General features: G+C 31.3%; 2 protein-coding genes across 3 annotated transcripts; one reads left to right on the top strand and one right to left on the bottom strand.

Annotated features, from left to right (window-relative positions):
• LOC145949561 (uncharacterized) lies at positions 1-3,050 on the top strand. The gene is made up of 2 exons (XM_083059784.1): positions 1-960; positions 1,136-3,050. The coding sequence occupies exon 2, from the start codon at positions 1,210-1,212 to the stop codon at positions 2,932-2,934; it is 1,725 nt and encodes a 574-aa protein (XP_082915910.1). The 5' UTR covers positions 1-960; positions 1,136-1,209; the 3' UTR covers positions 2,935-3,050.
• A 765-nt stretch (positions 3,051-3,815) lies between these two features.
• Positions 3,816-8,270, bottom strand: LOC109814876 (uncharacterized). Of its 2 annotated transcripts, none has more exons than XM_083059786.1 (8): positions 7,867-8,270; positions 7,655-7,713; positions 7,484-7,565; positions 6,691-6,806; positions 6,400-6,591; positions 5,354-6,025; positions 4,599-4,676; positions 3,816-4,379 (listed from the first exon to the last, which is right to left on the bottom strand). In XM_083059786.1, exons 1-8 carry the CDS (start codon positions 7,916-7,918, stop codon positions 4,269-4,271), a joined length of 1,362 nt encoding a protein of 453 aa, XP_082915912.1. In that variant the 5' UTR covers positions 7,919-8,270; the 3' UTR covers positions 3,816-4,268. The 2 variants fall into 2 exon arrangements, with proteins under 2 accessions (XP_082915912.1, XP_020234986.2); XM_020379397.2 differs by having other exon boundaries at positions 7,643-7,713.
• Positions 8,271-13,632: the final 5,362 nt, after the last annotated feature.

Consider the following 13,632-nt stretch of genomic DNA (forward strand, 5'->3'; position numbering starts at 1 on the left):
AAGCTCAAAAGTAAACAAAAGCCCAAAGGCCCACAAAGCCCAAAACTAGGCCCAATAAGCTTAAAACCCAAAAAGTCTTATACTAAGGCCCATAATACAAGACCAAACATTATAAACTCCTATACTACCAAATATATGAGAAAGGTGGTCATCCATGTAAAGCCCAAGTAAAGAGAACCTTAGGCCCACCAAACTCATTGGGCTCACTAAGCTCAAAAGTAAACAAAAGCCCAAAGGCCCATAAAGCCCAAAACTAGGCCCAATAAGCTTAAAATCCAAAAAGTCTTATACTAAGACCCATAATACAAGACCAAACAATATAAATTCCTATACTACCAAATATATGAGAAAGGTGGTCATCTATATAAAGCCCAAGTAAAGAGAACCTTAGGCCCACCAAATCCATTAGGCTCACTAAGCTCAGAAGTAATCAAAAGTCCAAAGGCCCGTGAAGCCCAAAACTAGGCCCAATAAGCTTAAAACCCAAAAAGTCTTATACTAAGGCCCGTTCTGGAAGTGACAGCTGCTTCGTAATACCTGTTTTTTTTTATAGGTAATTTAAAAAAAAAAAAATTCCAGTAAAATATTCAGAAATTTTATCCAGTGTGTGAAGGTGTACAATATATCTTCTCACTAAATCACAATCTTAACCATTCATTGTTTTTAATATTATATCTATGGTGATTTTAAATGCACCATCCATGGACCACTTACTAAACTTCACTATCAGAGACTTCACCTAGGTTTAATCTTTTAGAAAAAATTCGAAGGAAGTTAATGAGTTATTCCGATGAGTATGACGGTGATGAGTACCTTACCTTGTTTCTCTCATACACTCTCAGTTTTTTAACCTTTTACCTCTCCTCTCTCTCTCTCTCTCTCTTAACTATATTTTTCTTCCATTTTCATTCCCGCTTTCAACCGCCCTCTCTCTTTTCTCAACAATGCGTCGCACTGCAAGTAAGTTCCATTCTCTTTCTTTACTTAGGGTTTTACATTTTCCTTCCCTTTCTCACAATCCATTACCTTCAACTTCCATAACCAACCATTCTCATTATGTTTTTATTTCAGCACTTTATGACATGTTGATACTTAGCTTTAATTTCATTGTCTTGGGTTTCTCTGTGTCAAACAGGTGTGAGTAGTGAATAAGCAGAAAGAATTCCATTTAGAGAACTAGGGTAGTTGGATTTTGATCCCAATTCTTCGATGGAGTGCAACAAGGACGAGGCTGTGAGGGCTAGGCAAATTGCGGAAGCTAGAATGCAAAGAGGCGAATTTGTAGAGGCACTCAGGTTTGCTACCAAGGCCAAAAAATTGTATTCTGAGGTTGAAAACATTACCCAGATTTTTACCATTTGCGAGGTTCACAATGCTGCACAGAAGAAAGTCTCTGCCTCTGAAATGGACTGGTATGCAATTCTCCAGATTGAAAGGTTGGCTGATGAGGCAACCATAAAGAAACAGTACAGGAGGCTTGCACTGCTGCTTCATCCTGACAAGAATAAATTTGCTGGTGCAGAAGCCGCTTTCAAGTTGATTGGGCAAGCCAATGGGGTGTTGAGTGACCAAGCAAAACGTTCTTTCTATGACAACAAGTTTGGAGCATCTGTAAGAGGTGTCGCGCCTCAGTCTTCATGCCGTTACTCAAATGTGAATGTGTCTGCTGCAAAACATGATGCAAATGCTACAAATTGTAAGAAGAAATTTGATTCACAACATTACTCAAATGTGAATGTGTCTGCTGCAAAACATGATGCAAATGCTACAAATTGTAAGAAGAAAGTTGATTCACAACATTACTCAAATGTGAATGTGTCTGCTGCAAAACATGATGCAAACGCTACAAATTGTCAGAAGAAATTTGATTCACAACATTACTCAAGTGCGAATGTGTCTGCTGCAAAACATGATGCAAATGCAACAAATTGTAAGAAGAAATTTGATTCACAACATTACTCAAATGTGAATGTGTCTGCTGCAAAACATGATGCAAATGCTACAAATTGTCAGAAGAAAGTTGATTCACACCATTACTCAAATGTGAATGTGTCTGCTGCAAAACATGATGCAAATGCTACAAATTGTCAGAAGAAATTTGATTCACAACATTACTCAAATGCGAATGTGTCTGCTGCAAAATATGATGCAAATGCAACAAATTGTAAGAAGAAATTTGATTCACAACATTACTCAAATGTGAATGTGTCTGCTACAAAACATGATGCAAATGCTACAAATTGTAAGAAGAAATTTGATTCACAACATTACTCAAATGTGAATGTGTCTGCTGCAAAACATGATGCAAATGCAACAAATTGTCAGAAGAAATTTGATTCACACCATTACTCAAATGTGAAAATGTCTGCTGCAAAACATGATGCAAATGCTTCAAATTATCAGAAGGATTCTTGTCGGAAATCCACCTGTTCCAACAAGCAAGTTAAACAGAAGACATTCTGGACGTCTTGCCAACATTGTAATACCAGGTACCATTACTGCATAGCATTTGTAAATGCAACCTTACGCTGTCAAAAGTGTTTCAAGTCCTTTAAAGCTCGTGTCCAGAAAGAGGCTTCAATGCATGGTTCCTCAAAACCAGTTTCAGAAAGTACTGGTGGAAATCCTGTATATATGAAAAAATGTGCAGCTGGAGTTGATGGTCATCGTAAAGGTGAAAAGGGTAAATATGGCTGTGTTTCTGCATCCAAAGACATGGAATCGCAGACCTCTAAAAAAGTTGGGAGTAAAAGAGTAAAGCAGTCAGCATCAGATTCAGGAAAAAACTTCAAAGCTAAACATGGTGATGAGATGAAAGATGCCTATGTTAGAGAAAATGGTGTTGATCCGTCCAAAGTTAATGCAAGGAGATCTTCCAGGATTAAGCAGCGTGAGGATTTTGAAATTCCTTCCAAAAAGCCACGACAAAATTGATATGTTAATGCTGTGATGAAGTTGAGAAAAAGAACGTGCCTGCAAAAGATAAGTGTAAAAAATGCTTTTAATTTACCGGCTGAAATATAGGTATTGCGTCTACATTTTTATTATTCTGTAAGGAATGATGATTGATGTATGGAATGAAGGGTCGTAACAGTGACACCTCGCCTGCTTAGAGAAAAACAACTTAATAAATAATAATAAAATAAAATATAAAAAAAAAACGCATTTACATTGCTTTTAGATAAGTTAATTATGCTTTGTGAGAGTGGAAGAAAAATATGATAAATTTTCAACCTTGTCTTGGCAAACAAGGGAATAAAATATGTTTACTCTATAACAAAAGACGAGCAACAAAAGAGACCAAAATGAAACAAAATATGCACCCATCGATTTTTTTTAAGATGCACAATACACGGTAATAGAGATAAAAAATTATTGAGTAAAATATATTTTTGATCTTAAAAATATTTTGAAATGTTGGTTTTAGTTAAATGAGATTATTTTAAACACGAAAGCACATTCACCTCAAAAGTTGGGGGATACATAATCTTTGTTGGGACTAGTCCTAAATCAACAATTGTGGCCACTGAATATCAAGTACTGGCAAGATTTTTAAAGTTTGCCAAACTATTACAATTTCCCATATTGTTTATTTATTTATTTTGCTAGCAACAAGTTCCCATCTTTTCAGAAATGGTACCACAATTCGGATTAACTGAATAGTATTAGCTGGAAATTTAATTACGAAAGCCTGAACCTAGCTTCTAATATTTTTTTTTTTTTTTTTAAACATGGATGAAAATAATTCTTAAAAAATTTCTGTCGGAAATGCGCTTACACCACAGGTTCCTCAATCGGAATAATTACTGCAGAGGTGGACAGAATCGAAGTATTTCACTTTTAAAATGAGGTGATCATGAATACTTACTTTTTTCAACATTCAAATTAGATGCTCTATCACGACTGGTATTCACTCATGGGTGGTGCCACCACAACTACAGAGAAATGAACGGCCTCAAATATGCAAACACAACACTCAGTTTTCTACTATCTATATTCTATACACAGAAGTTATCTACCCGACAGATATATATCTCATTATTTGTACTTGTACACCTGGGTAAATTTGCATATACAAATGTGGAGACGTACATGATTATGGACTAGACAGATCAGATCGAACATCGCTGACCGTCGTCAAGTATACAGATCCTCTACTATTACATTTATAGATATAGAGTGGATTTATGCCTAAACTTCTGCTATTAACAAATTCGAGGAAATTCAAAATGTTAGTGGCTTCCTGCATATGATTGATCGGCCAGGTATCAAGAGTGTAAACGGTATCCCAAGAAGACACAAATAAGCGCCACCATACAGACATATAGAAGTGGGAACCCGACCTGAACTTTTCTTGGACCTTTATTAATAAGATCTGCCTGCAAAAATAATACAACCCACCATTTAAGAAATGAAATATACCCACCTCAAAAGAGGAAAGAGTACAAAATTGTGCAATTTATATATTGATAGTATTCTAAATTCTAGAATGTTAAACATCCCAAGGATTATGGCAAGAACCAATGAATAAAAATCACAAACATTACTAGTAAACTAGAAAGTAAACAGTGATTAGAGACAGTGATTCCCAAGCTTACTAATTTTTCTTGCAAGATTCTCGTCTCTTGATTGCTGAGCCTCCTCTCCTCTGTTAATTTTGATATTGTTACTCCAGACTGCAGAGGAATAAGAAACATCATCACTTTAGTTCAGAGTAGCATAAAAAGACCCACTATTACTTTTGCTCCATTTTAATGAGGAAACCAATAGGCTTCATTGCTATATGCAATAGAAAGAAACATTTTCATAAAATTAAGTTTATAGGATTGTCAGGACCTTTCAACTAATCAAATCTAAAAGGAAGTAAAGTCTCTCAGTACAGTTATATATATTCCTGTGCATTCGAAAAATACATCCAAAAAAGGAGTCAGTATATAGTTATATACCGACTCCTTTGGTTTTTCTAATTCCAACTTATATTTTGTTAAACACAATGTAGTGGATCTCAAACCATGTGTCATTTAATCAAATGAAAGGAAGGAAAAAAACAACCACACATATTCATTTATAATCACAATCACACAAGAGTATGTGAAGCCATATAATTTAGACAAGTATGCTAATAAATATAAAGTAAGCTGAAAAAGGTCTAAATAATACTTCATGCATCAAACCTCTCAAATGAAAATATAAGCCCAAAAAAGTGCTAAGGCACATTAATAACCAAACTCTTGATCTAGTTGCAGGAAAAATTTATAAAGCAATCTGCTTCAACATGCAACTTGCTAGGAAGCAAGTCACATATACAAGCAGACAAAAAGTTTCACAGTATAAGAATGGGGGCATGACTGACCGCATTTAGTTTTGACTCAAGTCCATCTAGCTTTGACTTCATCTCTTCAATAGCTTTCATCAATTTCAGCTCCTCTATACTCTTTGAAACTCTTAACTCAACTTCTTTTTCTGGCTTCAGTTCCTCAACATTCTTTACTGTTTTCAACTCCAGCTCTTTTGACATTTTTAACTCTGTTTCATTTTCTGGCTTCAGTTCCTTTACATTATTTACTGGATTTAAATCCAGAACGTTTGACGCATTCAACACTGCCGCTTTCTCTGGTTTCGGCTCCTCTGCATTCTTTACTTTGTTCAGATCCAGAACTTTTGACTCTTTCAACTCTGCTGCTTCCTCTGGTTTCAGCTCCTCTTCATTCTTTACTTTGTTCAGATCCAGAACATTTGACACTTTCAACTCTGCTGCTTTCTGTGGTTTCAGCTCATCTACGTTCTTTACTTTGTTCAAATCCAGATCTTCTGACACTTCTAACTCTAACTTCTTTCGCAGTTTCAGTTCTTCGACATCCTTTACCATGTTCAACTCCTTATTTTTTGACACTTTTAACCCTGCTTCTTCTTTTGGCTCCCCTACATCCTTCATAGAGTCCAGCCCCATATAATGCTCTGGCCTTAACTCCATATCCTCTTCTAGATTTAATACCTCATGATCCATGTCTGGATTTTTAAGAATCTGACATAAACCAAGAACAGAACAAAACATTAGAATGGCTTATTTAATATGTATGAATTGGAATTAAAAAATTGATCATTCAGACATGCACAAAGACTAGCAAAAACAGAAGAGATGACGACAGCAGAAAAAAGAAGGGAATTTAAAACAGGTTCAAAGAATGTCTTCCCAAGAGACTAAAGGAAACACCAAAGGTGAAGACACTCTGCAACTCCATAACAGTACACCTTTCAAATTATGAAAATAACAATCCAGAAATAAAAACCAACAAAGCCATTTAAATATGTAATTAAGAAATTCAAGTATCTTTCTCTGGGATTTGAAATGTCTATGAAAAAAAAGAATGGAGGAAAGAAAAGAATTTAGAGCCAGACATTAGTGAAGTTTCCTCGGACCATGGGCTCTGGGGATTGGATTTCATCTTTACTATATATGTGAACTTTTTCATGATCGAGCCCATTCTTGAAGTCTCCGTTGATAGGAGAGAGAACTGGTGAATTGGGTGGGCTGATCAGGGTCACCTTCAGCTTATTTTCTTCTATGTATTTACTTCCATCTTTAACAAACTGCCATTACCAAACAAAAAAGCCAAAAAATATTAAAAAATAGAAATTAACAATAAAATCAACTAGAGTACAAAACCACAGGCTAATAAATATCCATACCAAGCTGGAAGTAACATCTTCACTGGTTGTTTCAGCAGGAACCATTGTGCTCTGGATTAAGAACTTGTCCTTGCATACCATATCATCAGGTGGTACCCGCTGGGCTTGCATTGTAACTGTTTAATGACAAATAAAAACAGCAAAATGAATGTCGGCGAGGAGGAGACAGAAACTAAGTTGCTAGGATTAATTTCCCATATGTGTGGATTCATTTTCAACTGTTGTTTATGGATAACCGATATTTCTTTTATAAAAAAAAATCATTAAAAAACTTATTGCTGCAATTACAACAATTTAAAACTGACAAGCAACATTAAGCAGTAAAAGAAAACTGTTTGTGCCAAATTCAACCCATTTGGCATCACAATTGCTAAACTTATTTCAAGAAAACTTAAATAATGAGTATGATTAAGTTGCATCAGGGAATCCCAGACACCTCTTTCCAATACCAACCAGAACAATAGGTATAATTGAATCTTCCCGTCGGCCAAATAAAATCCATTTTTTTGTGTACTATAGTGACAACAAGGATAAAACCAAAGACTTTGTACATATTATCTAAAACCCTACCAGTAGACCGACTTTGGTGGGTTCACATAAGATCCATTTTAAAAGAATAATCCTAAATCTCCTTGCCATATCCTCCTACTTTCTTAATACGGTAACTATTTATTTTTTTCATTTAAAACTTTATTTATAAGATAGTAAGAAGATTTGTAGAAAGATATGGCATTATTCCAAGAATGTCAAGTCAAGTGTCAAAAGGAAAGAAAAAAGTCAGAGGAAGATTTACCTATGAATTCACAAGTAGCTTTTGGCATGAGAACTCCAACATTTGGACGCACTGAATATTTCTTAGGCGACGTCGTCTTGACCTGCAAAGAATAACATCAATCACACCAAAATGATTAATCCCTGTGCCTAACGGGGAACAAAAGAAAGGTTCTCAGACCTTGAACGCTACATAGTAGTTGGTATTATTCGCCAACTGAACCGAGCACGCACTTTGCTTCTTCAACTCAACTACAAAGCCAAAAATCACAGCATAGTATTCAATTGATCATACAAACGCACAGTTACAAATTACACTAGATTCCATGGCGTCATGAGCATGCATGGTAAAAAAAAATAAAAAATAAAAAATAAAAAATAAAAAAAATTGAAAAATCGACTCACATATAAATTTGAGTTCCTTGGGCTCAATCTCGAGAATCGGCGCTTTGCTCATGATTATCCCTGAGGCAGCAACCAAAAGCGAGATCGAGACCCAAAACGACAGTGTTTCAGTGTAGAAGAGTGAAACCGTGGCAGATCAAGGAGTGAACTCAACTGAAGCGGTGAAATTGAGCGAGAAGATAGTGTAGCTGGGGAAGCAGAAGAAACGGCAGCGTTTAAGATTTTCTTTTTCTCACATGCACGCTCGTTAGAAAAGTGAGAACAAGCGTGTGAATCGTGATCTTCCTGGAACTGGAGACAGATAGAGCGATTAATGCCGCGATTATTGAACTGCAGAAGAAAGGGGAAAAAAAGAAAAAAAGAAAAAGGAAAACAATGTTTTCTTAAAATGTTATTGTGAATTATTTATTTTAGTAATTTGAGGCCTTTTTGAAGAGAGAAGCACGTAGCATCCCAAGGGAAAGTGACTTGTATGGAAGACGTTGATTCTACTGACCTTTTACCGACACCCAGCCGCTTTTAATTCATGGCTCGGCGCACCCGGCTTCGCTACCAGGCAAAATAATTCTTTTCTTTTATAAAAATTCCAATAAAATAATATTACCAACTTATTTTACTTCTTTAAAATAAATAAAAATACATGATAAAATTATTGGCATCTTTGACTTTGACTTTGACTGGTTAGTAAGAATGTTGAAAATTGAAATCCTTTAGCTAGCTCCTATTCTGTGCAAGCCCATTCAATAATTTACAATTCCAAACATGATCGTGTTCGTGTTCGTGCATGGAGTGCAACGCACTTTTTTCTTTTTTCTTTTTTCCTTTTTTAATTCTTCGTCACCAGCCTCATGAGACGGTGCTGCCGTTGTCAATGATTATATATACCAATATTTGGATTTTTGGCTTCCTTAACACTATCTCACGCATCATTTGCTTATTATTATTCATTCATGTCAATAGTTAGATATAAAATAACTTTCACTTTAACTTCAAAATATATAATACTCATTATTTTAAGTCTATTTGGTGATCGAATATGACACGATATAATAAAATAATTAATTATTCTATCATGTCTTGTCTCTTATCTTATCTCTCTTTAAAAAATATTTTTTTCTTAAAATATCATTCATCAAAACTTGGCATATAAAAAAAAAGGATCATTAGGAATAAAATATTTTGGTTTTATATTTAGAATTTATAATGCTTTTTTAGTCAAAATAAATGTTTTTTAATTAATACTTTTTGTTTCGTTGATATATATTACATTGGAAAAAATAAGATATATTAAAAAAAATACTTTATTCAATTAAAATACAAATAATAAACCCGAGTCTGTATAAAACTGGAAACTAAAATTATAATGTGCATAAATATCGTTTTGGAAATAATTTTTAAGAACATAAATATAAAGATGTATATACTTTGTTATTATCTTCAAATTCTGTCCATTAATTGTTTAGAAAAAGAAACTTAACCAGTATGTATTATTACCCCACTTTATGATGTATCATCCACTTACATACACTTTTCCCGACTCTAGTCCTTTGTCAAATTACGTACCATCAACAAACCTTTTCTTTTTTCTTTTTTTTAATTTCAATAAATTTCAAACCATGTGGATTTGCGCTCAAGACATCTTCATGTGAAGAAAATATTCCTTTCAGTATTTTCATAAAAAAAATAATAAAAAAAATACACGATGTGTATTAAAAAAATACATTCATCCGTCATAAGATAAAACTTGGCAACTTGCATGTAGTATCATAATTATTATTGCAAGTAATATCATAATTACTATCGATGCTATTTTTTAAAATTTAATCGCTTATGTGATAGGATAAATCAAACTGAATTCTGTAGGAATTCTTCCGAACACTTCTACACTAACATACTTTCTCAAGTTGCACATAGTTGATTCAGCTCTCTCATGTTTTTGACCTGAAAATAAATACATACAGAAAGAACGTAACCATATAATTCAAATAGATAATTAAGATTAAAATTAATTAAAATGTTTGTAAAAATATAAATAAATGTTGCATATTTATAGATTTTATTTAACATGTCAACTTATATTATTATGAAGTTTTAACGTAAAATATTTCATTTGAGGTATATAAATGTTTATAGAAAAAGACCAATATGAAATTACTAAAATAGAAATAGCAATTTGTTGTTGGTTGGTGTTTTCTTTTATTCGGCCACGTGCATGTATAAGATCACTCACGTCCACAAAATCCAAAGTAACCCCTCTCCTGCTTTCGGCCTAAAGAAGACGTAAGAATTTGTCTTGTTTCAATGTTGACGTCCACGACAATGCTCTTCATGAAATCAAATCTTCAAAATATTTTATAATAAAGGAAAAAGAGACAAAAACAATATGGGATAAAATATATAATATGATACAATAAATAAATAAATAAATAAAGATGTTGTAGAAATGTGTTTCAATTAAGTGTAATATGACTATTTACTAATGTCATCTTCAATCCACTGTCACACGCGTTACTTATTTTTACATATTTTATAATTTAAGCGATTATTTTATCTAAATATTTTTTGTACTCTTTTAAAAAGATGTAATTATTGTACAATATTTTATTTTTATTTTATAAGATTATTTTGTTTTATTTTTGTTATATAAATATTATTTATTGTTAAAATAATTGTAGAACCTATCATAAATAATTAACACCGGTGCTTAACAAGCTATATATATATATATATATGCTCCAATAATACCTCTATATAATTACTGATCTTATTATGAAAAGTAAATTATGTTGCTCTCACCACAATATACCACATGTCACCTTCTAATGCACTACATATTCTATTTTATTTTATTTTTTGCGTTTCTCTTTATTGTAAATTTTTGTTTTTCTCTTTCTTTTTCTATTTTTGCGTTTACCATGCAGAGTATGGGTCTCTCTAATTTAGATAAGTCTCGCTCAAAAGGCAATAGTGATGGCCTTAGCCCTTAGGCCACTACTCGCGAGAGATATTCTGATAGTGATAGCCACTTTTCTTATCAGGTACTTATTCCATAAAAATAAGTATATATTGATTATTTTGAAATAAGATAATTGACTTTGACCAATTTTTAGAATGTGTGTATGTGCATCTATGGATGATAACCGAGTTGGATAAATACGGATTTTATTATCCTGTTTTTTATTATTATTTACAGTTCCTATATTCTATATTTATTTTTATTTTTTATCTGACTGGTATGAAATTTATATATTTATCTCCATCTCTATCAAATATTAAATATTTTTGTATTTGTTCTATATTTATAATAAAAAATTAATTATATATTTTTTGAAAAAAAAAATTAAAATTAAAATTTTAACATAAAGTAATAATTATTATATTAGATTAATTAAGTTTCATTCTATATAAATTTAAAAATAAGATAAAAATTTATATAAATATTAAATAAATTAAATTTTTAAAAAATTAAAATAAGTATAGGTACAAGTATGGAACATATAATTATATATTCATTTTTATCTCTGTACCCAATTAAATAAATTGAACATTACTCATACTTGTATGTATTTGTATCTAATTAAATTAAATATCTTTTATTAAAATTGAGATAAATTTAACTATTATCTATAAATATAAATTTATTTCTCATCTCTACGTGCACCCCATACATACTGAGGTGTAAAATCTCTTAATAATAGCAGTGTTATTTGATACAACCGAGAGATAATGAACAGAAGACGAATATTTACAAAAATGCATTTTGACAGTCGAGAGCTATTGAAAATTTCAATAGAGCAAAAATATAGTAAATGTTTAGTTATCATAGTAACATTGTAAGAATATAATAAATGTATATATCATAGTAACATTGTTATATTTATTGAAGGCTGATATATATAGGATACATTCCTTGTGATATCCAAAACCTCTCAAAAGTACCATTATCCTATTTTGGTGTACCAATAGAGAAAAATTTACTTCAGGTCAAATCTAATTCATATTTATGAATGTTTTTCTAGAAATCTCATACTTGAATCGGGTGTTGACCCAATCAACTTATAATTTAAATTGATCCAACTTTTTTACTTCGAGGTGGCTCACTATATGAATTGAGCTCAAGCTTAATCTAAAACAAGTAAAATTTAATAAACTAAAATAATTAATGACCAATGTGATACGTAATTATTTCCATGGCATTATTTTTTAACAATTACTTATGAGTTATGACATATAAATTATAAATTTAGAACTTAAATTTCAGGCATGTTAGTTATAAAAAAAGCTACATTATTAAGAGATGTTTGTTGATATAATTTTTCATGTAGTTTTTTTTAATAGAAATTATTGTAATTTTGATGAATAAAAAAATGTACTATATAATATAAGTGAAAATTAAAAATATAATAAAAAAATTCATGTAGTTATTATAAACAATAATAAATATAAATAATGATTTATGATTAGATGTTGATGTTACACTTTTTTAATATGTACACTGTTTACTCATAAATTTGAAATTTGTAATCAAGTAAAAGTCAGTCGAAGGAGAAAAGCAAAATAATAATTACGAAGGGAATGGTCAATGAAGACATAATATTGATCATGATGACCTTTTACCACTTTATTTTACTTTTACCTCTGGATGCCATGCAATGCAACTAAGTTTAATTTGCCAACGATCATTCCATTTTTATCCCTTTTTCACCCTTCAAATTAAATTATTAAGCTCACCTCAATCGTTTAAAACCAGGATTATGATACCTTTTCTAAGGATTTGACGTTATTGCCAACTTTAATTTCATCCCATAACCCCTTCCCTTTTCTCATCCTTCAAATTTACTTATTCATTAAGTATGAAGCTGAACTCGGAAAATTAAGATTGGAATTATGAGAATTGTAGTTAATATCGATTATAATTATTTTCATTTAAAACAAATTAATATCCTTATCCATTTCGTGAGTTTTTTTTTTTTTTTTTTTTTTAATTAAAGTGCTTCTATTTACAAGATGCATAAGAAACAACTTGTTGTTTATCCAAAGTCAAAACACTTAAATATGTATTTTTTTTTTGTGTTGACTCTTATTTATACTAAAATTATATTTTATGAGCAAATATCTTATTTCATAATCATAAATTGTGGAAGGTTACTTATTAATATTAATAATTTCACAAATTATGTTATTATAACTTTTATCTCATAAATAATGTTATTATAATTATTATATTGTATGATACTATAAATCTTGATATTTTTACTTGTTTTATTATTGGAACTAGTTGATTACTAATTGAGTCCTACTTTAATAGTGATATAAAAGATTTAATTGATGAATCTCAATCAATTGTAGATCAAGTTAACAAATACCGTCGATCAAAGATTTAAATGATACACAATCTTTTAAACTCAAATATTAGATGCACAAAAAATTTAAGTCTAAATATTTGACTTAGTCAATTAAATGCTTGAATGATACAAAAAATTATACAAATTGATCTCATAATTAGGTTAAATATTTTTTAAGTTGTCCAAATTTATTTTATGATCTCATGGTCTAAGTCTGGTTCATTAACATGTGAGAATTATGATTTTTAGATATGATTAATATTTAAATAATAATTAAGTTTGGCATAATTTGTTGCATAGAGGATCCTCTTATAGAAGAAATTTAATTTGTTTTACCTTTATTTTTTTTTTGTTACAAGTATTTATGAAGAATCTAGTGAAAGAGGACCTGTTTGAAATGAACATTCAACCAAACTAACAT

This window comes from Cajanus cajan, chromosome 7, assembly GCF_000230855.2.
Source record: "Cajanus cajan strain Asha chromosome 7, NIPB_CcT2T_4, whole genome shotgun sequence".
Taxonomy (NCBI): domain Eukaryota; kingdom Viridiplantae; phylum Streptophyta; class Magnoliopsida; order Fabales; family Fabaceae; genus Cajanus; species Cajanus cajan.

Coding starts and splice junctions, on each gene's coding strand:
- LOC145949561 (XM_083059784.1), top strand. CDS start 1,210: ATGGAGTGCAACAAGGACGAGGCTGTGAGGGCTAGGCAAATTGCGGAA.
- LOC109814876 (XM_020379397.2), bottom strand. CDS start 7,918: ATGAGCAAAGCGCCGATTCTCGAGATTGAGCCCAAGGAACTCAAATTT. Junction 6,592..6,690: donor AAGATGTTACTTCCAGCTTG/GTATGGATATTT, acceptor TGGTAATGGCAG/TTTGTTAAAGATGGAAGTAA. Junction 4,380..4,598: donor GAATCTTGCAAGAAAAATTA/GTAAGCTTGGGA, acceptor TTATTTTTGCAG/GCAGATCTTATTAATAAAGG.